The 26,152-nt window shown below is 33.3% G+C and overlaps 9 protein-coding genes and 1 non-coding gene across 10 annotated transcripts; 5 read left to right on the top strand and 5 right to left on the bottom strand.

Annotated features, from left to right (window-relative positions):
- Positions 1-759: 759 nt before the first annotated feature.
- Positions 760-5,037, bottom strand: DFA_00634 (uncharacterized protein; the record flags this gene model as incomplete). Its single annotated transcript, XM_004358563.1, has 7 exons — positions 760-2,220; positions 2,483-2,840; positions 2,911-3,808; positions 3,874-4,072; positions 4,149-4,269; positions 4,544-4,568; positions 4,974-5,037. 7 exons carry the CDS (start codon positions 5,035-5,037, stop codon positions 760-762), a joined length of 3,126 nt encoding a protein of 1,041 aa, XP_004358620.1.
- A 1,546-nt stretch (positions 5,038-6,583) lies between these two features.
- Positions 6,584-6,655, top strand: DFA_00633. Its single transcript has one exon. It is a non-coding gene; the product is annotated as a tRNA-Glu (tRNA).
- A 551-nt stretch (positions 6,656-7,206) lies between these two features.
- On the top strand, positions 7,207-7,999 carry DFA_00632 (uncharacterized protein; the record flags this gene model as incomplete). The annotated part of the gene is made up of 2 exons (XM_004358562.1): positions 7,207-7,712; positions 7,792-7,999. The coding sequence occupies 2 exons, from the start codon at positions 7,207-7,209 to the stop codon at positions 7,997-7,999; spliced, it is 714 nt and encodes a 237-aa protein (XP_004358619.1).
- Positions 8,000-8,089: 90 nt separating this feature from the next.
- On the top strand, positions 8,090-8,705 carry DFA_00631 (thioesterase superfamily protein; the record flags this gene model as incomplete). Its single annotated transcript, XM_004358561.1, has 3 exons — positions 8,090-8,259; positions 8,322-8,408; positions 8,471-8,705. The coding sequence occupies 3 exons, from the start codon at positions 8,090-8,092 to the stop codon at positions 8,703-8,705; spliced, it is 492 nt and encodes a 163-aa protein (XP_004358618.1).
- Positions 8,706-8,762: 57 nt separating this feature from the next.
- On the bottom strand, positions 8,763-10,658 carry DFA_00630 (uncharacterized protein; the record flags this gene model as incomplete). Its single annotated transcript, XM_004358560.1, has 1 exon — positions 8,763-10,658. One exon carries the CDS (start codon positions 10,656-10,658, stop codon positions 8,763-8,765), a length of 1,896 nt encoding a protein of 631 aa, XP_004358617.1.
- Positions 10,659-10,917: 259 nt separating this feature from the next.
- fdfT (farnesyl-diphosphate farnesyltransferase) lies at positions 10,918-14,271 on the top strand (the record flags this gene model as incomplete). The annotated part of the gene is made up of 9 exons (XM_004358559.1): positions 10,918-10,963; positions 11,068-11,410; positions 11,487-12,140; positions 12,278-12,332; positions 12,485-12,682; positions 12,959-13,094; positions 13,178-13,605; positions 13,680-13,886; positions 13,990-14,271. The coding sequence occupies 9 exons, from the start codon at positions 10,918-10,920 to the stop codon at positions 14,269-14,271; spliced, it is 2,349 nt and encodes a 782-aa protein (XP_004358616.1).
- Positions 14,272-14,986: 715 nt separating this feature from the next.
- Positions 14,987-18,917, bottom strand: msh3 (mutS like protein; the record flags this gene model as incomplete). Its single annotated transcript, XM_004358558.1, has 4 exons — positions 14,987-16,691; positions 16,769-16,977; positions 17,040-17,267; positions 17,346-18,917. The coding sequence occupies 4 exons, from the start codon at positions 18,915-18,917 to the stop codon at positions 14,987-14,989; spliced, it is 3,714 nt and encodes a 1,237-aa protein (XP_004358615.1).
- Positions 18,918-19,259: 342 nt separating this feature from the next.
- vatP (vacuolar ATPase proteolipid subunit) lies at positions 19,260-20,279 on the bottom strand (the record flags this gene model as incomplete). Its single annotated transcript, XM_004358557.1, has 2 exons — positions 19,260-19,705; positions 20,162-20,279. 2 exons carry the CDS (start codon positions 20,277-20,279, stop codon positions 19,260-19,262), a joined length of 564 nt encoding a protein of 187 aa, XP_004358614.1.
- Positions 20,280-22,106: 1,827 nt separating this feature from the next.
- On the top strand, positions 22,107-23,552 carry DFA_00626 (Vacuolar ATP synthase 21 kDa proteolipid subunit; the record flags this gene model as incomplete). The annotated part of the gene is made up of 4 exons (XM_004358556.1): positions 22,107-22,234; positions 22,719-22,967; positions 23,054-23,215; positions 23,459-23,552. 4 exons carry the CDS (start codon positions 22,107-22,109, stop codon positions 23,550-23,552), a joined length of 633 nt encoding a protein of 210 aa, XP_004358613.1.
- Positions 23,553-23,625: 73 nt separating this feature from the next.
- DFA_00625 (uncharacterized protein) lies at positions 23,626-26,026 on the bottom strand (the record flags this gene model as incomplete). Its single annotated transcript, XM_004358555.1, has 2 exons — positions 23,626-25,778; positions 25,879-26,026. The coding sequence occupies 2 exons, from the start codon at positions 26,024-26,026 to the stop codon at positions 23,626-23,628; spliced, it is 2,301 nt and encodes a 766-aa protein (XP_004358612.1).
- Between the last annotated feature and the right edge of the window lie 126 nt (positions 26,027-26,152).

Here is a 26,152-nt window from a genome sequence, read left to right as displayed (position 1 = left end):
GGGTGCCATATTTGCGTCAACACCTTCATCTTCTTCTATTCTCTCTTCATCTATCAATAATAATATTAATAATATAATAATTTACTAAATAATAATAACATAGAATAATTATATAACACAATATTACAGCCTATAGTGCTGAGAAAAAAAAAAAAAAAAAAAAAAAAAAAAAAGCGATATCTTTAACCAATTTATTTTTAGAACAAGCAACAACCCAAAACAATCCAACATGCTTGACACTATACAATAAGATACATGATCAACGTCCATATAACATGTATCATAGACATGGACAACCCCCAGAACAAATTAACTTTAATTCTTCTCGAGATAATCTTTATTTCTTGCTGGTCAATTAAAAAGTATAATTAATAAAACTTTGTAACTTCTGAGTACTACTCTTCCCGATAGGAGAGAACAGGAAAAGAATTACTTTAAAAAAAAAAAAAGCATGATAGGATGACAGTTTGGAATTTTTCTGTAATAGAGAGAAAGAGATAGAAACAGAGAATTACGTATAGAGTACTATAGAACTTCACTCAATCATCAACGATCTTCAACTATCTTTTATCAACATTACTATTTCTTTTCACACTCAATAAAAGCCACAACTAATTGCCCTAGTGTGCCCCCTTGTTCAATTATTTATATCATTATCATTATTTTAAATAAGGGGTGCGAGCGAGCACAACCACTGCCTATATCAAAGAATTCTTCTTTGCATCACAGACTGCATATATTTGATCTAATTTTATTAATTTATTTTTGATGATAAAAAAAAGATAAATCATCCCTTTTATCTAAAGGAATAGTTTCCCAATTTGATTTAAAAGAATCTTTGATAAATGACCAGAGTTGATTGAGCCATTTGCTCTCTTGATTGAGTTTTCTATAGTGAGAGATGATTTTATAAAATTGTGCAACGTGTTGGTAGTCTTGACCCAAACATTCATTAGTATAGAGACGGACGATAGCAAAAAGGTTGGTATAGACGGTGACTTCTTCCATATGATTGTTTGGAAAATGCTTTAACCATTTTGGAATGATGACACTGGCACTGTTGACAACCTGTGGAACATGTTCGATGATTCTACCAATAGCCAAGACGGCATTTTCTGTTGCATCTTTATATTTGCTAAAATATGCGTCTTGTGCAGATACCATGGTATCCAATGCTTGTAACGCCATTGCCAGCCATGGGGAGAACCTATCTTTGGCAAGTCTGGCAGCCTCACCCAGAGCCATGGAGGCATTTCGACGCACCTTGTCTCCAGAGAGTGGTAAACACTCAACAATGGTAGGTATGATGCGTCCAAATGCATTGATAGCAACCTCACCCCCAAACTCACAGTACTGCATCAATAGGTAGAGAGCACTCTCTTTGGTAATATCACCCTCGGCTCTGTCACGCAACTTTTGGCAGATCCTGTCCAAGAGATCAGAGGCAGAGGTAATAAGAGGTACTGTCAAGGTACCGTTTTCTATGATCATCTGACCGACCATCTGATAGGTGCTTGCTAAAGCATGTTCTCTTAAATAGAGCGTTTGCATGCTGTGGTTGTAAGCCACTACATCTGGGTCACCTTGTAGCATCTCCTCTGTAATGTCGTGCATCTTTTTTTCTACCTTGTAAAATGTGTCGAGCACTGAGCTCACTTGAGTCAATGTCATTGCATCTTTTCCCATCACTTGGATGAGGTTAGATCCAATATCGGCACGTTTCGCCAAGACCTTAAGACTAGGCTCGGCCAAACACGATATCACCACCGAATCGAGCATCTTTTCAAATATCTGATGTGTCTCTTGGGTATGCTCACCAAAACGAACCTGTACCAGCATGAGACAAGCGGGTAAACTGGCAAGGGATTGGATTTGAATATTGGTGTCGAATCCATACTTGAGCAAGTTGCAAAGAGGATTTACCAAGTGATGTACAAATGGTGCAAATGGGTCATAAACCTTGTCGTAAATTGTGTGAAATTCAGTGTCATTTGATTTAAACATGATTCCATTCAGGGCTAGTAGTGCTGATAGAATTCCCTTTTCGGCTTTTTGGCGCGACGATAAAGTAGTTTGGTTTTCTTGATTGGTTTCTACTAATGTATTGACAATCTTTTTTATAATCGTTGGTAAATAAATTGAAAATGATGATGAATGGTCTATTTTAATTACACTAGATGCTTTGAAAACATCCATCATCTGACCAAAAGACTTTATATTCTTTATGACAAAATGAAAAAATTGGTACAAGTCTCTGGAAAATGTAGTCCTGTTCATCACTAAACCACATGCTGAAAATGTCTTGATGACAAGAATGCATAATGACCTTGATTCTTTTTTGTCTTGATGTTTTTCAAACAATGAAAATAAAATTGAAATAATATTTTTATAATACTTTACGGTCGGTTTGGAAAAATAATAATAAATATTTATATATTAATAAAAATATTGAATATATATTGAATTTAATCATTTTACTTACAAGTCTAGTTTGAATTTTTCCAGTTTTTACAAATGCTGTCAATGATTGTAATGCATTTCCAACGACATTTAATTTTGGTGATTGAAGAAATTTCAGAATCCAACAAGATAATCTATCAAAAACATTATCAACAATCATGTCTGTAGACAAATTATTGGTCATTACTCTAATCAATACACAACAATAACTTTGGATACGTTGGTTGGTATCACAAATTGGTTTCGATCCTAAAACCAAAAATATCTCTTCTCTAGATTGAACCATTAATTCATTAAAATGACCAGCAAATTGAATTAAACAATGAATAGATGCCCATACAACTCTAATATTTTTATCGTTTATACATTTTAATATTGACCTTTTTAAAAAATAAAATAAAAAAAAAAATTAATATAAATTATATTTTAATTTTAATACTTTTTACATACTTTAAAATAAATGGGAAACGTCTACGAGTAATATTACTGAGAGAATTGGATAAAATGATCAAGGCTGAATATCTTTCATTCCACTGTTGAGAATTTAAAAGGATGTTGGATTGATTGTAGATGGGTGCTGCTACACATTCGTGGCCAATTGTATCCACGAATCGACGATACGATGAAACAACATTTAAAAGGTATGGGTCTTGTTTGTAATCTGGATCGCTGACTTGCATTTGATCGTTGAAAAAGTCTCCAACTCTGCTATCCAAGGTCACGTTTCTGCCATCTGTCCACTTTTCCAACGACACATCCCCGACTTGGGCTAGGCATGAGTAAAAATATGCCATGATGCACTCAATGTGGCTATCAGAGAAGAGGTAGGAATTATCCCTTGCAATGACCAATAAACAGGTAAAGACAATACTTTTACCTGGGGGCACGTTTCGATTTCTTGTGAATATCTCGATCAAAGTGTCAATGATTTGTACGGAGAATTTCTCCATCCATGGTGGTAGAGTATCTCTGTTGAGGACACATGTCATATACTCTACAATCTTTTTGAGAAAGCTTTCATTTGTACTAGCATCCAACCCTTTAAAGATTGATACCAACAAGGGGATTGATGATCTATGTTCCTCTGTCAAGTCAAAAGGATCAATTCTAATAAAATCAAAAGAATCTATCATCTCGGCCATCAACTCTTTTTTCTCCTTTTTAAAGTCATTTCTAGATAATTGATTTTGTAATCTTTTTGTATTTTCTTTTAATATTGATAATGATGATGATGATGATGATGATGATGATGATGATGATGATGATGATGATCCTTTTTCTTCCTTTTCTTCTTCTTCTTGTTGTTCAATGATTCTATTCAATGATGGTTGTAATTCATCCCAAATACCTAAAAATAAAATCATATATGTTAATATTATTATTATTTGATTGTTGTTTGTCTTTTTATCATACATCTAGGTATTAAATAAATTGCAAGGTATTCAATGATACCAAATAAATGTTGTCTAAAGCTATCTGTAAGAGTTGTACCGAGTAGCTCTATTGGTTGTTTCTTGACAGCTTCCAATACTGGTCGAGACAATGATTTGATAAACTGTTGTCCTTCTTTGATAAATAGTACATAAAGTAATTGTACTGATTTCTCTTTAATCTTTTAAATAAAAGAATTTTAGTAAATTTATCAATCAATCACTTTGTTTTTTAATTCATTTTATGTATATACATACAGTTGGATAGGTTCCCTTTACCATCAAAAAGAGTAACCATGATACTACCTCATCATCATATAATAAATAGTCTTTGAATTGTTGTTTTGTTTCTGTTGATCTGCTTTTGCTAAAGTGACAACTAATTCTATAAATTCTTTGGGTACAACATCCTCATAGTTGATTTCTTCTTCTTCTTCTTCTTCTTTTACTTCCATTTCATTTTGTTTTTTTACAATGAGAAAGGGGATAATAATGAAAATCAAACCCAAGCTTCTTGAATGACAAAAAAACAAATATTATTCTTTTTTAAAAGCTGGATAATTTTAAAAAATAGAAAAAAAAAAAAAAAATTAATAATAAAGTAAGTAGCAAAAATAAAAGTTTCGATTAACAGAAAGATTTAATCATGTTACTACGATATGCAAGCAGCAATGGATTCTACATTCTAAAGAGATATCATAACAGATTTTAATTTGGGCCAAGTCCTTTTTTTTTGCAACATTTTCAAAAGTCATGAAAGGCTCTCTGCTTGCGTATTCATATAATAGAGATAACTATGATTTTTTACCAACAATTAAAATTTATAAAACAATGGTTAATTAATAATATTTTTTTTTTAAGCATCTCATTTCGTGGCATCCACCTGTAGGGTGGAGCACTACTCTTTCGATTGCGAAGTTTTATTGATTGAAGTCTTTGTTTGACCAGCAATGGGAACTGAGTTTCCAAAGAAGAAACAAGTCCAATCTGTTTTTTTGGGGTGCCAAAGGTCTGTTCTATTTCCATCCAAGCAAAAATGGCAAGTCTTGGTGGGAGCTATTAGTTCTATTTGTTCATCAATACGACGGGAAGCTTCTTTACCTGTTGAATCGAGGGGGGCTGAACGGTTCTGTGAGTTACGATCCATAGTTCTTTTGTCAGGTTAGTGACCAGATCGTGACTGTTGGAGGGAGTGCCCAGTGTCACCATCCATATGTATGTGTGTGTCGAGTAATGGTTGGTGGTTGTGTCTACACCATGATTATCTATCTTATATCGTTCTGTTGTTCGTATTGTTATGTTGTTGATTGATGTTTTTATGGGATGTTGATGATGTTCATTTCCAATTGTAATAGTAATATGAATACTGTTTTCAAACTGTATTGACTTGTTGTAATGATAATTAAATTCCACCTAAATTATTATTCCTATTGTTTCGATACTGTTTTACTATTGTATTGTGTTGATAAGAGAAGGAGATGGAGGAAGGAGCGAGATATTTTTTTTTGTTATTTTTTGTTTTTTTTCTTGTTGGTGATCTTTGATATAGGCAGTGCTTGTGCTCGCTCGCGCCCCTTATTTATAATAATGATAATGATTTTAATAATTGAACAAGGGGGCACACTAGGGCAATTAGTTGTGGCTTTTAGTGAGTGTGAAAAGAAATAGTAATGTTGATAAAAGATAGTTGAAGATAGTTGATGATTGAGTGAAGTTCTATAGTACTCTATACGTAATTCTCTGTTTCTATCTCTTTCTCTCTATTACAGAAAAATTCCAAACTCGGTTAATTAATAATAGTGATATCCGTCTTAGTGGACCTTTTTTTTTAAAGTAATTCTTTTCCTGTTCTCTCCTATCGGGAAGAGTAGTACTCAGAAGTTACAAAGTTTTATTAATTATACATTTTAATTGACCAGCAAGAAATAAAGATTATCTCGAGAAGAATTAAAGTTAATTTGTTCTGGGGGTTGTCCATGTCTATGATACATGTTATATGGACGTTGATCATGTATCTTATTGTATAGTGTCAAGCATGTTGGATTGTTTTGGGTTGTTGCTTGTTCTAAAAATAAATTGGTTAAAGATATCGCTTTTTTTTTTTTTTTTTTTTTTTTTTTTTTCTCAGCACTATAGGCTGTAATATTGTGTTATATAATTATTCTATGTTATTATTATTTAGTAAATTATTATATTATTAATATTATTATTGATAGATGAAGAGAGAATAGAAGAAGATGAAGGTGTTGACGCAAATATGGCACCCATCTTCTTCTAATTTTAGTACCATACTTGCGGTGAAACCTTAAGCCTTGGGTGCGTCCAAGACCGACTGCCGCTCTCAACTCTCACGCCGATTTACTCCCCATTGTGGACACTCGTCTTTACGTGTTGCATATTGTATTTGAGATGTCAGATGGCTTTCTATCGCGACGGCCCAGTAGGTCCTCCACTACCTTCCCGTTACTTGTTGCAGTCTGGCTACCCAATCTCCTACTGAGAAGGGGAAACTAACCCGGTCATCCTTCCGTGGGGGTGTCCTGTCTCTAGATCCCTAGAGTCGGATGGTTTTTCTCCTCAATCCCCCCAATTGTGGTCAAGTTAAACGTTGGCGCCAAAAGTAAAGTTCGAGGGCAGGATTCGAACCTATGACCTTTACGTTCCCGGGATCGCACACTCCACAACAAGTCAATTCCTTTGTGGTGTAGTCGGTAACACTTTAGTCTTTCACACTGACACCCCGGGTTCGATTCCCGGCAAGGGAGATACTTTTTGTTTCTTAGTCCCATGTTTTTTTTTTTGGGGCTTTTCTCTGCTACCCTCGTATTCTCCTTGTTTTTATCTATCATTTTATCTAGGTTTCATCGATTTTGGTCGAAACTACATATTGTAAATGCGTATTTTACTTTTTTTCCAATATTTCCAAGACCTGGCATATTAATTCCTGAGTTTTTTTTTTGGATATAGAAATCCAGTTTGATATTTATTCGAGATTAAAATCTAAACAACCCCCATTCCTATTTAAAAAAAAACTTTAAATTAAAAGTAAAAAGAACACCTTTTTTTTTGTTTTTTACATTTTTTTTATATATTTATTTTTCATTCAAATCAATCGATGTTAGACATTATTAAATTATATTTAGGGTCATGTAGAATATCAATCTCGCCTACTATACCACTTTTCATAGGAACATCATTGGCTATCGCATACAGTCAAGACAAGACACCCAACTTTCCCTTCTTTCACTATGATCATGGTCACTTGATGTTTCTCATCTTGAACGTCGTATCGTTTTTCGGACACTGTACAAGCTACATGATCAACTCTTACGTCGACTATGTCACAGGAGTTGATGATCCTAAAACTTCATCGGATCGTACACTATTTGAAAGAGTATCAGTGTCGACACTTGTCAAATTCATAGTGTTTTCTGTATTGGTCATGTCCATCCTAACACATCTCTTGACACGTCTGTGTAGTGGAGAGACGGAATGGCTTGGTCGAATGTTTGTAATGTCAACACTTGCATCGTTTTTTACATCGTTTGCCTATACACATTTCAAGTACATTGCAATGGGTCAAATCATCTACAGCTTTGGTATCTATGGTATCATGAGTATCTACTATTGTCTCTTTGCCAATCAACCACCCGATCTATTATTCTTCCAACTATCAACACCCGTCGTTCTTCAATTGACTACTTGTCTATTGGCAGGTTATCATAGAGATATAGATGAAGATAAAAAAGCTGGTATCAAAACAATTTGTACTATACTTGGTAAAAGTAACAGTATCTATTTTATTGGTTTTTTATTTTTTTGGTAAAAAAAGAAAAAAGAAAAAAAGAAAAAATATTTGTATAAATATATTAATATTAATTATCTCTTTCTTTTTATTTAGTTATTATTTAATGTTAATATTTATATCATTGTATTTTAAAAATTATTTAATGTTGATTACTTTGATATCAGTGGTAGATGTTTATCGATTATTAAAAAGAGGTTTAAATGGATCAACACAAAGGTTTAATTTTGAAGCTTTTAGAGCTTCTGGTCCATCTTATTTTTTATATATCCTTTCTATTTTAATTCATGGAAAGATTAATTAATCAAAATAATTAAATCAGAATAAATTGTATTTTTTTTTTTTGATTGAAAAATCTAAAACACTAAAACAATTTGATCATTAATAATTAGAAATGAAATTTGATAAAGAACCAAAGATAATAAATAGTAATAATGAAAAAGAAGATAGATTAAAATATGATGCAACGGTATCAACATTAAAGATGTGGTTTGAATCATCAGAACAATTTGAAAAGATTATTATGAAATCTGTTCAATTAGTTACTGTTGATTTTACTAAAAAGTAAAGTATACTTTTAAAGTGATCAACCTATCTATACATATTAATTTATTTCATTTTAAAAGAACGATAACATGTTCAATGGTAGTAGAACAAGAACTTTCAAATATAATGAGTAGTTTACATGGTGGTGTAATTGCAACACTTGTAGAGTATGTAAACAAAACAAACCACTAGACATATATAAATATCCTAATGGTTTCTTTTATTTTAGTATTATTAGTTCAATGGCAATTATGATGTTTAGTGGTAAAGGGACACCAAGTGTAAGTGTTGATTTGGTGATCAATTATGCCAATGCAGCAACGGTTGGTCAAACTCTTTACATTGAATCTTGTGCATACAAGATTGGTCGTAATTTAGCATTCACAGATACCATCATCAAAGGTGACAAAGGTATCATTGCAAAAGGTTCACATAATAAATTTATTTTAGAGCCAAAGATCTAAGATAAAAAGATGGCTGGAAATAAACATTATTAATAATATCAAATCATTTTTTTATTATTAATTGTTTGAAAGATAAATTCTACCATGACCAGTCATACCAGATTGTAAAACCAATTTTTCATCCTTTCTATAGAGTCTTGGCATTACAAGATCAAATAATTCGGTTGATTTTAAAGAGACGATATACTCTATACCACGTTTACCAATAGAGATGTATTTGAATCGTTCACATACCAATCTGAGAAAGATATTTGCTCCACGACGATAAATTGGGATGTGACATCTTTGTTGTTTTGGGAATCGAGAGAATAGGTATTCCAATAGTGAACGATCGTACAATTGTGACAATCCAACAATTAATTTGGCAGAGATATGAGTGATTCCCTTGTTTTCTATTAAAAAGTCGATAAGGTCACGATCAAAGACAATGTTTGATTTACTAATGGAACAATTATCTAGAAACATACTCCAACTTTTAAATAGACCTGATTTGGTGAGTGCTAGTTTGAACATTTCGGTTGTATACACACGTATATATGTAAATCTACAGGTTCTTAAAAACTTGTACAAATCGGTAGTATCCAATAGTGATTGTTGATCGAGGTAATTGAATACACTTGATGCCTCGGCATCTGTTCTTCCAATGACAACTAGAAAAGTGTGTAGTTTATAGATTGGTAAATTGATCCAATAAGTGTCCATCAAAGAGGTGGCAAATTTAACTTGTTCAAGAGTACCAACCGAAACAATTGCATGATAAATGGTTGGTGTAAAGTACAACTTGGCCGATCGAGTATGAAATTGATTTCTTTTACAGACAGCATCCAATATCTCGACCGATGAATAAGGTGGCGCATGTGTATTTCTTTTACCAGTCTCGGTCTGTATGTTTAATAGTTGACGAATCGTCTCATTTACATCACCTCCCAAATTACTAGCAGTTTCCATTTCAAATCGTATAATGTCTTGGAATCTTTTCATATTTTCTATTTGACCAAATTGTAATTCCATTTGATTGTAGGTTAATGTTTCTAATCTATCATTGTCAGTGAGCCATGGATACCTCTTTTCAACTTCTTCTCTGACCTTGACATGTGCAGTCTTTAATACCTCGTATTCTAAACGAATGGCATTTGACTGACCCACCAAATAACGTTTGTTGTACATTGGCACCTGAAAGTCGGTTGCTGGTCGTATATAGGCTTGTATCACCTCAAGGTCACCCGTTTCATAGATACCTCCAAGTCGATATGTAATTGGATGCGAAATAGCCTTGTGACTAGCAACAGCATCTGGATAATGAATCATAATCCATCGCAATATCTTGGTTCTATTGTTGATGATTGGTTGCTTTAGAGATGCATTGATCATTGCAAACACCACATCTTGTCCAATAGGTTGTTGTGGTTGTACGACAAACAAGTATTCTAGAATCCAAAACTGCAGTTGATTGATACTCTCGACAGCAATATCCAAAAGATATCTATTCCAAATAGGTCCAATGATTGCCATAGGTACGGCATTTTGATCCAATGTCAGTTTGATCAAACTTAATGACTCGGCCGATCGACTGTTGATAAGCACCGACAATGATGATGTCCCAGACAGAATACTATTTGGAGTGTTACCATTAGTTTGAAGATGTTTGACTATTGCTTCTGTCAAGATCTTGGTCACTGCCTTTTTGACCAATTCAACGTCACCAATACAAGCAATCATCACTCTAACCAAGACCACCGGCTCTACATTGATCAACGTTTCATCATCTTGCTTGATTCTATCTGCCAATACTTTCCATTGTCTTGTTCTAGCCAATACTACTGCATCATCTCTACCCTTTAACGATGCTGCCAAATCATAGTAATTAAAACTATTATTTTCAACCTTTATAAAACTTTGAATCCCTTGATACAAATATACATTTCTATAAACATTCCAAAAATATTTATCCATCTAAATATATATATATAATTGTATAGATATAATTAAATATAAAACAAATAAAAGAGTTCATAATAACAACAAAAGTGTGAACATTAAATAATGATGGTTTAAATAATCTAGATTTTATTATTAATCTTTTTTTTTTGTTCACAGGGCTGAGATTACTCCCAATTTAAAAAGAAGTTCTTCTTGCAAGTGCACTAGTTATTTTCGTCAGTTCTCAAAGATTACAGAATAGAATAGAATAAAACATAGAATAGAATAAGAAATGGTTTGCAGAGTATACTTTGATATAAAGATTGGTAATGAAAATGGTATGTGTTTTTGATGTTTATCTAAAGAAAGATGTGATGATCATCTATCATATGATCGACACACTTGATATTAATAATAACATGTAACTTCTTTGTATTTTCAGCTGGTAGAATTGTAATGGAATTATATACTGATAAGGTACCAAGAACAGCAGAGAACTTTAGAGCATTGTGTACAGGTGAAAAAGGTAACACTAAATCGGGTGTACCATTACATTACAAGGGATCAATCTTTCATCGTGTCATCCCACAATTCATGATACAAGGTGGTGACTTTACCAATTTTAACGGTACTGGAGGTGAATCAATCTATGGTGAAAAGTTTGAAGATGAGAACTTTAAGGACAAGCACACCTCTCCAGGTCTATTGTCAATGGCCAATGCTGGTCCAGGTACCAATGGAAGTCAATTCTTTATTACAACTGTCCCAACTCCACATCTCGACGGGTAAACTTATAACCAAACAATCAATCAATACTACGACTACTAAAAGTATTAACTTTTTCTCTTTTCGATTTGTTAGAAAACATGTAGTATTTGGTAAAGTTATTAAAGGAATGAATGTAGTTAGAAAGATTGAAAATATAGAGACACAACAAGACAAACCATTGGTTGATGTTGTCATTGCTGATTGTGGAGAGTTGAAAGAAGGAGAGGATGATGGTGTACCATCCAAGGTATCAACCGACGGTGATAACTGGGAAGACTATACTGCCGATGAAAACTCGGTCAATGGAGACGAGGAATATGTAAAGGTTGCCACCGCCATCAAAGAGGTTGGCAATCAATACTTTAAAATCAATCAAAACCAACAAGCCATTGAAAAGTATCAAAAGGCTCTTAGATACTTGGATGCTGTTGGTAGTGCCGATGGTCTCAAGGCACAACAAGCATCATGCTACCTAAACATGGCATTGTGCTACAACAAGTTGAATCGTCCCAACGAGTCGATCGACGTCTGCAACAAGGCCCTTGCTATCCTCCCCAATGATGCACGTGCCATCTTTAGAAGAGCCAAGGCTCACGTCATCTCCAAGGACTACCAAGAGGCCATTGCCGACCTCCAAGCTCTCCTATTGATCGATTCCAACAACAGGGATGCTCAAGTTGAATTGGATCGCGTCAAAAAGTTACAAGCTCAACTCGATAAAAAACAAGCTTCAATCTATTCTAAAATGTTTGAAGATGAAAATTAAAACAACATTTATAATTATAAATAAAATTAGAATCGTTTACAAATCCAATTAATTCATCCAAACAATTTAGATCCAATTATAAATAAATAAAAAAAAGAGTTGGTAGATATTTTTTAAGGAAAGCGTGCCGTTTTTCGGCCTCTATGTCGATTGGGGCAACACCCCAAAACTGCGTAAATTTGCAAAAATGATCGAAAAAAGAACAAGCCAATAGCCAGAAGAAATCACTCTCTTTTTTTTTTGTATTGTTGTAGAACATCTAATATATTAGTAGTAATAAGTAGTATCTCTTATAGTATATCAGATTATATATATAATATTCAAGATGCAATACGTTAAATCATTATCTAGACCAGAAGAATTCATTTCACTCTTAAAGATTGGTTACACTGAATCATTCAAACCAAAGGCTCAACTTAAAGAGAACTTGGACAACAAGGAATGGTGTTACGAATTATTAAACAAGACATCTAGATCTTTTGCTTTTGTCATTAGTGAATTGGAACCACAATTACGTGATGCTGTAAGTTAATCGAATAACTCAACTCAACATCACTTTCGTCTTTCGGTACTTAAAGATTGTTTCGTTGTTGTTGTTATAATTAGCTCCTTTTATATATACATATATGTTCCCTCATCAATCATCAACAACAACGAAACAATCTTTAAATAGACTACTACTTTTTTTTTCGAAACACCAATCAAATCAAATATACACAACACACAACACTCTCACACAGTAAAAAAACAAATACTAACGTTTCATTTTATTTCATTTATTTTTATAATGCTTATATAGATTTGCATTTTCTATTTAGTTCTTAGAGGTTTAGATACTGTTGAAGATGATACTACAGTGCCATTAGATGTCAAGTTACCAGTTATGCACAAGTTTGCTGAAGGACTTTATCAACCAGGTTTCAAAGCAAGTGGATGTATGTATCAGACAGATAATAATAATAACAATTATGATCAATTATTTTAACATTTATTAATTCTATTATTTCTTTACATTTAGATGGTACAAATAATGATGAAAGACATTTAGTTGAAAACTTTGACAAGGTAGTAGATGTTTTCTTGAGTTTGAATGAAGGATTCTGTCCAATCATTCAGGATATTACCAAGCGTATGGCCTATGGTATGTCTGAATTCCTTCAAAAGGAGGTTGTCACCATGCCAGAGTGGGATCTCTACTGTCACTATGTCGCAGGTCTCGTTGGTATCGGTCTCTCCAAGATCTTCCATGCATCTGGTCTCGAAGGCGAATGGTTTGCCACTGCCGACAAGGAATCAAATGAAATGGGTCTCCTCCTTCAAAAGACTAATATCATTCGTGACTATCTTGAAGATATCAATGAAAATAGAATCTTTTGGCCACGTGAAATTTGGAGTAAATACACTGTCAAATTGGATAACTTTAAGAATCCACAATATGCTTCATCTGTAAGAAAAAAATAGAAATAGAAATTAACAATAACATTTATTAATTACCCTACTTTTTTTATTTATTTATTTAGGCATTACATTGTTTAAATGATTTAATTACCAATGCATTGTCACATACTATTGTTTGTTTAGATTATATGGGACGTTTAAAGAATCCAAAGGTTATTGGATTCTGTGCTATTCCACAAGTTATGGCTATTGCAACTCTCAATGCTTGTTATAATAATCATGGTGTATTCACTGGTGTTGTAAAGATTAGAAAGGGTGAAAGAGCTTTGGTATGTTATTAAAAAAGAAAATAATAATAATAATAATAATAATAATCTCATGTTCTATCCTCTAATATTTCTCTCTCTCTCTCTATCTCTATTTACTTTTTAGATTGTTGATGCCATTCAAAGTAAGGGAATTCAAGGAACCTTTGAATTGTTTTTCAAGTATGCTCATGAAATGTCGACCAAGGTACCAGCCTCTGATCCAAATGCCAAAAAGACTTTGGAATACCTCAACGAAATCCAATCGATTTGTGTACAAAAGCTCGGTTACAAACCATCTGGTTTCAATGATTTCGGTGGTTATGATATCATGGCTTCTTTGAGTATTGCCGCCTCCTCTGCTTTCCTCATTGCTCGTCATGGTCCAAACTTTTTCTCTAAACTTTAAATAGAACCGACCACACAAACTATTTAAATTTACATTTCCTTCTTTTATTTACCCATTACATGTATCCCTCCCCCCCTCCTCCTCCTCCTTTGTTATTTTCATTTGATGATTCATAAGACCCAACCAATTATAATTACAACACAGCAATTACAAATCAATTCATTTATCAACAATCCTATTATTATTACTATTCAATCCCTTTGATCAAATCGATTTGATCAAAGAACTATTAAAAAAAATCTATCAGGATGATGGAATATATATTCACTTTTGTTTATAAATAAATTCATCACTTTCGATCATCATAAAAAAAGTATTCAACAACAAAAAAAAGACTCAATCAATTTAAATTTATATTATCAAGAAGAATATCATATCACCATCTCTTGTTGATTTATTTCATCTCGATGACATATTCGAAAACAATTTATCCAACTCATAGAGAGATAAAAAAAGGTTGGTCAATTACATTTCTAAACAAAGAAAATGTAGGAGATCAAGGAGATATCAATTATCAAATTATACTAGGTCCAAACCCAAGAACCATCCAAATATCAATCATCAATGGAACCCTAAATCCTCCCATTCCAATCAATTTCATTCCACTTGATGGTCATTTATCATTCATAGTTTTATTTGTAAACCAGCTGATCAATTATTCATAAGGTACTCTTTAAAAAAGTAATAAATAAATATTCTATTCTTATTCTATACTTTAATTTATTGTCTTTTGTAATGATAATAATTTTTCAAATCTTTGATTTTGATCAATCTTTGAATCATTTACAGATAATTCTTTAATTTGTTGAATAATTTGTTTAAATTGATTATTTGAGTCGTTGTTGAATATCTTTTTGGTGATTGATTGTTTGAGTTCATTTGATTTGAGTGTAGCCGATTGGATGACAGGTTGTGGTAGGTTGGCAAGTGTGGCAACATTGATACCGTAACTGTTTTTAGCGGCACCTCTTACCACCTTGTATAGGAATATAACCTTTGGTTGTTGTTGGTATTGTCCATTGTCTGGATTGTTTTGTTGCTCCTCTAGGAATGACATGTGATAATTTGATACGTTTTGAGGATACATGTTTTCGATTTGTGACAGCAATGGATAATGAGTGACAAAGAGACAAAAGCATTTCAATTGCTCTACGATATAGAGTAGTGATGAATAGGCAATAGCTACACCATCATGTGTGCTAGTGCCACGACCCAACTCGTCTAGAATGACCAATGTTCTTGGTGTCGCCTCGGCCAAGATCTGCGACGTCTCTTGTAGCTCTACAAAGAATGTACTGCTACCGTGCTCGATATTGTCACGTGCTCCCATTCTAGTGTAGATGGCATCGAATACACCCATTGTACAGCTTTCGGCTGGCACGTACGATCCCATCTGTGCCATAATAACAATCAACGATGTTTGTCTAATAAAAGATGACTTGCCACCCATGTTTGGACCAGTGATAATCATGGCTCTTTCCTCGGCCGACGACAACTTGATCGAGTTGGGAACATACGATCCTCCCTTTTGACCAAGTGTCATTTCTACAATTGGGTGTCTTCCCTCTACTACGTTGATACCTGGCTCTGACGATAGCTCTGGTAAAACATAACCTGCAGACATACCCAACTTGGCCAAAGACATTAAACAATCCAATAATGCCAACTTGGTGATCATTGAACTATACAATGTATAGTCATTTCCAACCTTGCCCAAGAAATCCAACCAAGCTTCATTTGCCAAAAGAGTCAATCTTTCACGATGTTGAGCCAACAATTTAACATTCTCTATGATATAGGGTGTATGATAACGTGAAAGCTTCTGTGTAGCATTAATCTTTAACCAATCCTTTGGAACTTGTTTGAAAGCAACTGGCAACTCTATCAAATACTCCAAATGAAGTCTTGGTTGATGTAAATATTCCAGTGTAGGTTTACCAACCTCTTTTCTTACTTTTTTCAAATATTGGTCGAGTTTATCTTGTATCTCCTTGATATGTGCCTTTGTCTCGACTAGTTTAGGGTATCTTGTTTCATCGGTCCAAATATTTTCTTTGCAATTTGATGTTGCTTCATCGTGTGAAATGGCCTTTAGAGTAGTGTCAACCTTGACTCTAAACTTTTCAACTCTTTCACCAGCCCATTCATCATTGATACCAAACAACTCTTTTAGTACCTTTGATTTAAACTCTCCAAGACGAGAAACATCAGACAATAGAGTTGAAAGTCTTTGGAATGATTTCATAGTCGAAAGGAAATCCTTTGGTTTACATTGACTCTTGTAAAATACCTTTGATAGATTTCTTTGTAAATCTGGTATACTCGATTTTAAAAATGATCCAATCAATTCAATCGATTTAACTCTTTCCACTATACAATTTAATAATTCTTTTACAGATTCTTGTCTTAATTTAATTAATCTAAAAAAAATAAATAAATAAAATTAATAAATTAATAAATAGAAAGATCTCTTCTTCTTTTTTCTATATCTATTTACTCTAAATCAATTAAAGGTTTACAAATCCAATTTAAAAATAATCTTTTACCAGCAATAGTTTGAGTACGATTCATTACCCAATATAATGAACCTTTTTCACTCTTTGTATCTTCATTTTGAAGTATTTCTAAATTATCAATAGTTGATCGTGGTAAAATTAAATGATTTGATATTTTAAATGCTTTAAAATTTGATGCTACTTTTAATATCTGAGAAAAAATAATTAATAAGTTTAATATAGATATCTATCTTGACTTTAGATTTATCATACAGAATTAAATTGATTAAAATCCTTCAAATAAGTAGTCAATACAGAAAGACAAACTATTTGACTAGAATCTAGGGTCAATGCAGCTGATAGAGCAGTTTGGGTTTCTTGATTATTTTCAAATTGGTCATATAAATCTGTTATATTTGAAACTGATAAATCCTTATCATATAAACTTTCTTTCATTAATTGAACTCTAACATTATTTGTTTTACAATATTGTTTAATTGTCTAAAAAAAAAAAAAAAAAAAAAAAGAGATAATTAATTAATTATTCTATTCTTTAATTTCTTTACTTCTTTTTCTTACCTTTGAAGTTAAACGAGTAAATTTTGAATAAATAAAATGATCTGTACCATCATCTTGTTTTTGTTTGTATTCTGGTGGTAAGAGAATTTCAGTTGGTTTGAGATGAGTTAGACGAGTTTCAAGATGACTACGTAGTAGATCATCATCAAATGAATCATAGATGATCTCACCGGTACTAACTGAAATGGCAACAAATGATATTCTGGTGGTTGGTGAGTCAATCTTTTTGATTTGAGTGTCTTCATAAAATGCTACAAGATAATTGGGTGATATGTTGCTAAAATCCAAGGTATTGTTGCTTTCATCTACTTGGTCATCGATAAATGTAGATGTTGTGTAGAGTCGAGTGAGTTTTCTTTCAAATGGTCCACCTTTTGAATCACTGACAGCTTTGAGAGCAGCGGTTTCAATCTGTTCGACCACACCAACCTTGTATCCAGCTTGCACAAGACGACGTAGATGATGGTACAGACGCACAGTTGGAATACTTGCATTGAGAAAGTTCTTTACGACATAGGAATAGATGTTGAGTACCTTGTTGGCAACCTCTGCATCATTTCCAAAAAACTTGTATTTGTATCCACACTCTACCATTAGTACAGTGTCTGGATACTGTTTCTTAATATCTACATATTGTTGTTCCAATGGTGTATATTTTACTTTGGCTGCTGCTTTTGATGTTGATGATTTTCCCTTTCCAGCAGCAGCAGGTTTCTTTTTTGTTTTTTCTTCTTCTTCTTCATCTCCACCCTCATCATCACCTTCTGGTGCACCTTCCAATTCCTTTTGAGCAGCTGCTCTTGCATCCAATCTAATCTTTTCCATTGTATCTAGACCCTTTAGTAACTTTTTCTTGGCAGCTTCATCACGAGTAAATGTTGGTGTTCCAGCTGGTAAACTAACACGTTCCGATATTATAATTCTTTGTCCTTCACCAAATGACATTGTAATTGGTGGTTGTATCTTGATTACATTGGTAGTTGTAGTAGTTGTAGTAGTAGTTGAGGTTGTATCAAATGATGTCATAATATCATCATCGTCATCTTGTTTGTTTCCAATATCCACATCACTATCCTCTTCTTGATGTACAATGAAACCATCATCCTCTGATAAGCTCTCATCTTCATCATCTTTACCATCAGGATTGTAATCATCATCAGAATCTGGTCTCTTTTTTCTCTTTTTCAAAAATACTTCATCCTCTGAATCACTATCCAACATTGAACCAATATTTACATTAGTTGAAACTATTCTTCTTCCACTTGTTGATGTTGTTGTAGTTGCTGGTGTATCTTGTTTCTTTGTTGCCTTTGAAGAACTCTTTCTTTTTGGCTTCACTTCTTCTTCTTCTTCTTCTTCTTCCTCTTCAATGTTTACATTTGGACTTTGTTTCTTTGTTCTTGGTGATGATGATTTCTTTGCAACGACAACAGGTGCTTTATCTTCATCCATTTCATCCTTTTTCTTGTTGTTTGTTGTTGTTGTTGTTGATGTCGTCGATGTTGTAGGTGTAAAGAAACTTGTCAAGCTTGATTGCTTTAGGTTTGAAGATGATGTTTGTCTTTTACTCATCTCCTATTCTTTATTTGTACCACATATATCTGTGTGTTTACCAAATGATGATGAAAAGAAAAATGAACTCTTTCTCTCTCATTGCAACTAAAGCACCTCAGTCTCATCATACACTCTGTAACTAATTCCAAGAACAACTTTAATTAAATACATTGACAAGATAGATAGAGTGCTATACGACTTCTACTAGGTACATCTTTTTTTGATTATATTTATAAGTTTTTTTTTTTTGATTTATTTTATTGATTTTTAGAAAACATTATTATTATTATTATTATTAATTGTTTGATATATTATTATTTAATTTATCATTTGCTTTTTTAAAAGGCCAGTTGCAACTGTTTATTGAGCAGCTGGTGGAGCAAGTGGGGTACCTGGACAGTAGTCATCCTTGACACCGGAAAGCAAAATACCAATAATGAGACCGTAGAGACCAAGAGCTTCAGAGAAAATGAGAATAAGCATCATAATAACGTAGAGCTTGGCTTGTTGACCGAAAGCACGGACACCAGAGTCACCAACAATACCGATGGCCATACCGGCGGCAAGACCACAGAGACCGACAGTTAAACCGGCAGCGAGATCAGTGAAAGACTTGTAGAGAGTGTAGTTGGCAGTGGTCTTACCCAAGTTACCGACGATAATGACACAAATAATGAGACCATAGATAGCAATAACACCAGCAAAAATGACTGGAATGAAAGCACGAATGACGAGATCTGGCTTCATGACACCCATAGTTGAAATACCAACACTGGACTTGGCAGTACCGTAAGCGGCACCCATGACTATAAAAAAAGTAAAATAGAAAAAGTAAAGTAGAAAAGGTTAGATTATATGTATATAGATCAAATTATTAATTATTATTATTATTATTATATCTATAGATCCCTTCTCAACCAAAGTTGTATATACTATTAATAGTAGGATTATTATATATACAAGATCTCTTATTATTATTATTTGTTGTAGTTGTTATTGTTGCATGGTACTGATAGTAGTAGGTGTGGTGTTAAAATGATTATTTTTCAATGCAAGCCTGAAATTATTTGTTTGTTTGTTGTAACGAAGAATACTATTGGTTGATTACTTGTTTGTTTGTTTGTTGTCGTTGTTGTTAAAGATGATCTGTTTTGTATGATATTATTGTCGTTCTACTATTTGTTATCAACTTGATTGAGATGACCTCGGGATAGATAATAATAATACTAATACTAATTACTGTTATTAAATTTAATACAAACCAGTAAAGACGAGGGCAGAGGTAACACCCATAGCTCCAAAGAATGGAGCATAGATTGGGCAAGCTTCAGTGATTAATCTACCAGCAGCGGCAGCGAGAAGAGCGAATAATTGAATCATTCTATTATTGTTTTGATGTTATATAAATATATGTGAGAGAGAACAAGAGTAAGTTCAATGATACTATCCTATACACACTAGAAAAAATTGTGTTTTGATCAAAAAAAAAAAAGAAAGAGGTGACGCTGAGGGTGAAAAAAAAATTTAAAAAAATGAAAATTGAAAAAAATTGTTAAAAAAAGCTCTCCTGATACTTCTGTTGACCTGGTGTCATCGATGTTTTTCCAAAACGCGAATATTAATATAAGACGGCGCCGCAACGCTCATATTAAAAAACCGGATAGAATAAGATAAGATATTTGTCGTCCGTCAAACGTTCCAGATAATAAATAAATAACTATCTAACTATCCCCCTTCTTTCACTAGACAAATGGATGGTCGGGGAAGAATAGAATAGGATTGAATAGAATAGGTGTCATCCATGTATTGGAAAGAATGAATGTATAAAAAAATGGAGGGAAACTTTTGTTGGTGTATGTGGTGCAGGTGGGGAACAGTAATCCTGGTAAAGAGAGAGAGGAGAGATCATTATCGTGATGGTTGGATGTTGTAGAGTAGTAGGAACGAGACATGAATAGAGGAGATGTTTGGATTGAGGTTGATTTGATGATTTGAATTGTATTGAATTTACCTTATATATTATATGTATTTGAGGGTTATGTGAAAAAAAGATAGAGAGAAAGGGATTAAATAATGGCGTGGATCCTTGTTGTTGGAAATAGTACAAATAACGACGTTGTTGTTATTAAAAGACGATAGAAGTAGTATATATTTAAACACAAACAGGGATGTGAAAGGTAGCTGTTTAAAGCCTGTTTGGTGAATCGCGAATAAATCCAAAATAAATCAAAAAAATGAAAGCAAAACACTGGGCTCTTCATTCGATGATCAGGCTGCGGACTATTCCACCTCCACCTCCTTTTGCACGACGATACTGGGTGACAAGAACAATTTTTTTTTGTTTTTCTAACGAGACTTGGAAGAGACTTTGTTGCCCTGGACACTTCCTTCCTCCTTTCGCCATCCCTTGTTTCACCAACTCTCTCTTTTGAGCAACGCGTACAACAAAGGAAAGATTTTTTTTCTCCTCCAAAGTTATTAAAAGTTATAAACAACACAACCAAACTAGAGATCGATCCCTTTTTTTGTTTTGAGTAGAAATAGAAAGAGTAGTAGTAAAAGAAGACGCAATATAGACATCTCTAAGGTAAGAAGAATAACAGTAACAGGATGAATAAAAGAGAAAGAGAGAATGAAACAAACTAGAGTTGGTGAAAACAAGCAAAGCAATACAATACAGATATCTTCTTCCTTCTACTATCTCTATCTCTTATCTATCTTTATGATTGTTGTGTAGTGTGTTGTGTGTGTCTATGTATACATTACATGTATTATAAAGTAGTTTCCGAATAGAAGTATATATCTAATTATATATATATATATATATGAGGAGGATAGATAGATAGAATATGGGGTAAAGAGGAAACTTCACAATACTTCGTCTTTTTTCTAGTGTCTCCACAAAATTTAAATTATTTTTAATTTTTTTCTTTCTGTTTGTTGTTTTTCCCTCTTTTTGCTTTTGTTGTTTGTTTTAATCAAATCTCTTAGCACAAGACTAGTCAAATATCAACTCTCTCTCTCTCTTCTTATTTAATATTGTTTGCTTGCTTTCGATTCGTAGTGTACTAGTTAAAGAGTAAAGAGAATCTTTCGATTAACTAACATAAACTCTTTTCTCTCTATTATCTATTCTCTCTCTCTCTTTTATATAGATTAAATAACAAACAACAACTAAATAACATATAATATATATATACATATAGAATGAGCAGTTTTACACCAGCCCAATACTATAATCCAACTGGATTCTTCATTGCAAATATTGCTCCACCAACCTGGGCTGCCTTGGGTTGTGGTTTGGCTATTGCCTTATCTGTCGTCGGTTCATCATGGTAAATTGAAACAATAACAAATAGCAAACAACAACAACAACAACAACAGACGAGTTTAAATGAATGATTGATGATGGTTCATAAAAGTGGATTGAATAGGTATTGACGATGATGATGATAATGATGATAATGATATCAAATGAACAAAAACCAAGATACGATATTGTGGATATATAATATATAAATTATTTTGGATAAATTTCTTTGTTTGGTTTAGATACTACAACATTTCACCGGTCTAACAACAATCATCAATGTTGGATATTCGATTAACAAACAAAAGACAAAACAAACTATCAAGATATTTGGAAACAATCGATTGTCAATTACAACAACAACAAAATAATATTTATCATTGTCATCATCATCGATCAATTGGTCAATCAATTTTTATGAACCTATCTTATCTTACTCGCTCGTCAACTTGAATTATTAATCAAGTTACTAATACTATTATTATTTATTTTATTAAAATCATTTTTAGGGGTATTTGGATCACCGGTTCATCATTGTTTGGTGCTGCCGTCAAGGAACCAAGAATTAGATCAAAGAATATTATTTCTATTATTTTCTGTGAAGCCGTCGCTATTTATGGTATTATTACTGCCATTATTCTCCAAGGTCGTATGAAGGGTAAAGGTTTGAATCTTGCCGATCCAGCTGCTGATTACAATGCTGGTTATCTCATGTTTGCTGCTGGTACCGCCGTTGGTTTTTGTAATGTTTTCTCTGGGTATGTCTTAAATGAAACAAATTATTTGTATCAACAAAAATAATATAACTAACCTTTCTTTCCTCCTTCTCATTTCTTTTGAAAAGTGTATGTGTTGGTATTGCTGGTAGTGGTTGCGCTTTAGGTGATGCTCAAAACCCATCATTGTTTGTAAAGATGCTTATCGTTGAAATTTTCGCTGGTGCTCTTGGTTTATATGGTGTCATTGTCGGTATTTTGATGACTTCAAACGTTACTCTTGGTGCCAAGTAAAATCTTTAGATCCCAATAGTAATAATAATATTTAAAGAATCCAATAATAATCAATTCATAATTAATAATAATAATAATTTTTGCCAAAATAAACAATTTATAAAAAAAAAACTTTAAAGATAAACAAAAAGGATACAAACACACATTTTGGTATTATTGTTATGTCTTTGTTTAGTTTACAATTATATAATAATATTTAATATCATTATTTTTTTTATTTATCTATTTTTTAAAAAAAGTAAAAAAACATGTCTAGTTTTAATATTATTAATGAGTGAAAGTAATAGATTAAATTATTCACCTTGCTATTATTGTTGTGTTGTTGGTATCTAGATTAGATTCTATTATTAATATTTTTGGATTTGATTTTTGGATTTGATTTGGTTTGTGTTTACATTCATCGATTCTAATCTTTATCTGATGATTTGGAAGTTTTTGGTGATTTTTCTTTCTTGTTTGGAGTTGTAGAGGCTGATGATGATTTGTTGTCAGACTTTGGTGTTGTAGACTTTTCTTTGGCCGATGATTTGGCAGGAGTTGATGGTTTATCAGACTTTGCTGGTGTTGACTTTTCCTTTGATTCTTTCTTGCCTGGAGTTGTTGGAGTTGAAGGTTTATCATTCTCCTTGTTGGAAGATTTGGAAGGAGTCGACGATGATGCAGATGATTTCTTTTTATCATTAAAAGAAATGGTAAAGTTATCGGTAGGTTGAATAGAATATTCAGCAATGGATTCATAGAGCCATCTATCGTCAACAATAGGTTTACCAGATCCAGGTTCATTTTCAGTGCTGGAATCACCAGAAAAGAGACAGATATCACAGTTTTCAAAGGTCTTTGAGATGGTTCCACCCAATTGTGTGATAAGTTGTTTCTTTTTCTGTTTGTTGAGATGGACATCTTTGACCTTGCCATCGAGATAAAACGACTTGCCAGATAGAAGGAGCTCACCAGTTTCATGTGCCACACGAGCTGCATTGATGCCTGGAAGTGCTGTACTTTCATAGTCAGACTCTTCCAACCATTCACCTTTTGTCGATGATTCAGTGATCCAGGATGACGTGAGAATCCAAGTGCCAGCAGCCATTGCATTGAGTACCTTGACGGTTCGTTTAGAGTCGCCGAGAATCAGATGGGTGAATATGGTCTCGTCATCAGTGTATGTTGCTTCCAATGAACGGATATGTCCCTTTAGCATGTCCTTGGCTGTGTCTGGTACCAATGTCATGGCGATAATCTTTTCGTCTTCTTCAGAGTGTTCATCTTCCTCTTCAATTGATTCTTCCATTGGCTCATCTTCATCACCTACCACAGCAGATTGTTCCTTTTTAGATGATTTACCTGTCTTGGTTTTCTTTTCATCTTGTTTCTTTTTACTATCTGGTTTCTTTTCTTTCTTTTCATCTTGTTTTTTCTTTGTTGTAGTTGATTCTTTTTTTGTTGTGGTTGTACTACTACTGCTACTACTATCTTTTTTGATTGTTGGTGATTCAAATTTCTTTGACTTTTCATCTTTTTTCTTTGTTGATACAATCTCTGGTGATTCCTTTGCTGGCGATTGTTTCTTTTTTGGTTGAACAATTGGTTTCTCTTCTTCTTCTTCTTCCTTGGTTTCCTCTTGTTCTTCTTCATCTTTTTTTCTTTTACCATTTGATTTGTTTGGTGTTGTGACTTGTTCTTTTGTTGTTGATTTGGAAGATGCTGCTGGTTTTTTTGATGATGTTGTTGTCGGTTCCTCCTCCTTTTTAGTTGATGACTTTTTCTTTTTATCTTTTTCATCATCGCTATCATGTTGAGGTTGTTCTTCTTCTTCCTCTTCTTCTACTATTAGATCTTTCTTTTTCTTGTTGGTAGCAGTAGTGGTGGTAGGTGATGAAGTTGATCTAATAGTAGTTGTAGTCTTTTTATCCTTCTCAGTGGTTGTTGGTTTCTTTGGAGTTGGTTTTTTTGGCTTTTCCTTTTCTTCTTCTTCACTTGCAAATGGATCATCATCATCATGGTCATCCTTTTCCTCTTGTTTCTCTTCTTCTTCTACTTCTTTCTTTTTCTTATTACCAGTGGATGGTGAAGTTGATTTTTCCTTGGCAGCAGTCTTTTTATCCTTGTCGATAGTTGTTGGTTTCTTTGGCTTTTCCTTTTCTCCATCACTTTCAAATACCATCTCTTCATCTTCATCTTGTTCTACATCTTTCTTTTTCTTTGAAGAGGAAGTCTTTTCTTTTTTGGTTTCCTCCTTTTTCTTTTTCTCCATTTCCTTTTCCTCTTTCTTTTTTTGAGTTTCTTCCTTTTTCTTTTGAGCTTCTTCCTTTTTCTTGGCTTCCCTCTCTTTTTTATCTCTTTCCTTGTCTTCCTCTGACTTTTTAGGACGACCTCTTTTCTTTTCAGTTTGAGCAGAAGAAGAGGAGGAATCCTCCTTGTCCGATGAAGAAGCAGGGGATGAAGTGGAAGCAACAGCAGCAGTAGTTGTAGTAGTAGTGTTATTGTTGACAATAGGAGGAGTACTGTTATTTACAACAGCATCAGTTTCATCCTCCATTTCAAGATCACTACCATCTCCACCTAGACAATAATAATGATCAAAAGTTTGTTAATTTGATGTTTCTTACTTATAGTAAGACATGTAGCATGTCAACCAAGTTTTCTTCCATTTATTACTTACAATTAAGAGAATAACTCTTGGTGGGTTCGTGATTCAAATTAGTGAATTGATCAACAACATCTTCTGGTGGAGTTGGTGTGGCTACAGTCTTTGACTTGTTCTTTTGAAATCTTTTGTTGTTTACTCCATCATCAGTATCAGAATCCATCTTTTAATCTTGTATGTATGTTGCTAAAGAAGAAGAAAGAGATAATAATCACACTATAAAAAAATATATATATTTAAAATGAACACTGAACTGAACTCAAAAGCTAAATTAAAAATGAATAATACC

Source organism: Cavenderia fasciculata, assembly GCF_000203815.1.
Source record: "Cavenderia fasciculata unplaced genomic scaffold Scf_Dfasci-F-a-25c12.r2-5, whole genome shotgun sequence".
NCBI lineage: Eukaryota > Evosea > Eumycetozoa > Acytosteliales > Cavenderiaceae > Cavenderia > Cavenderia fasciculata.
Note: the sequence above shows the minus strand (reverse complement) of the source record. Positions and strands in the feature narration are given on the sequence as shown.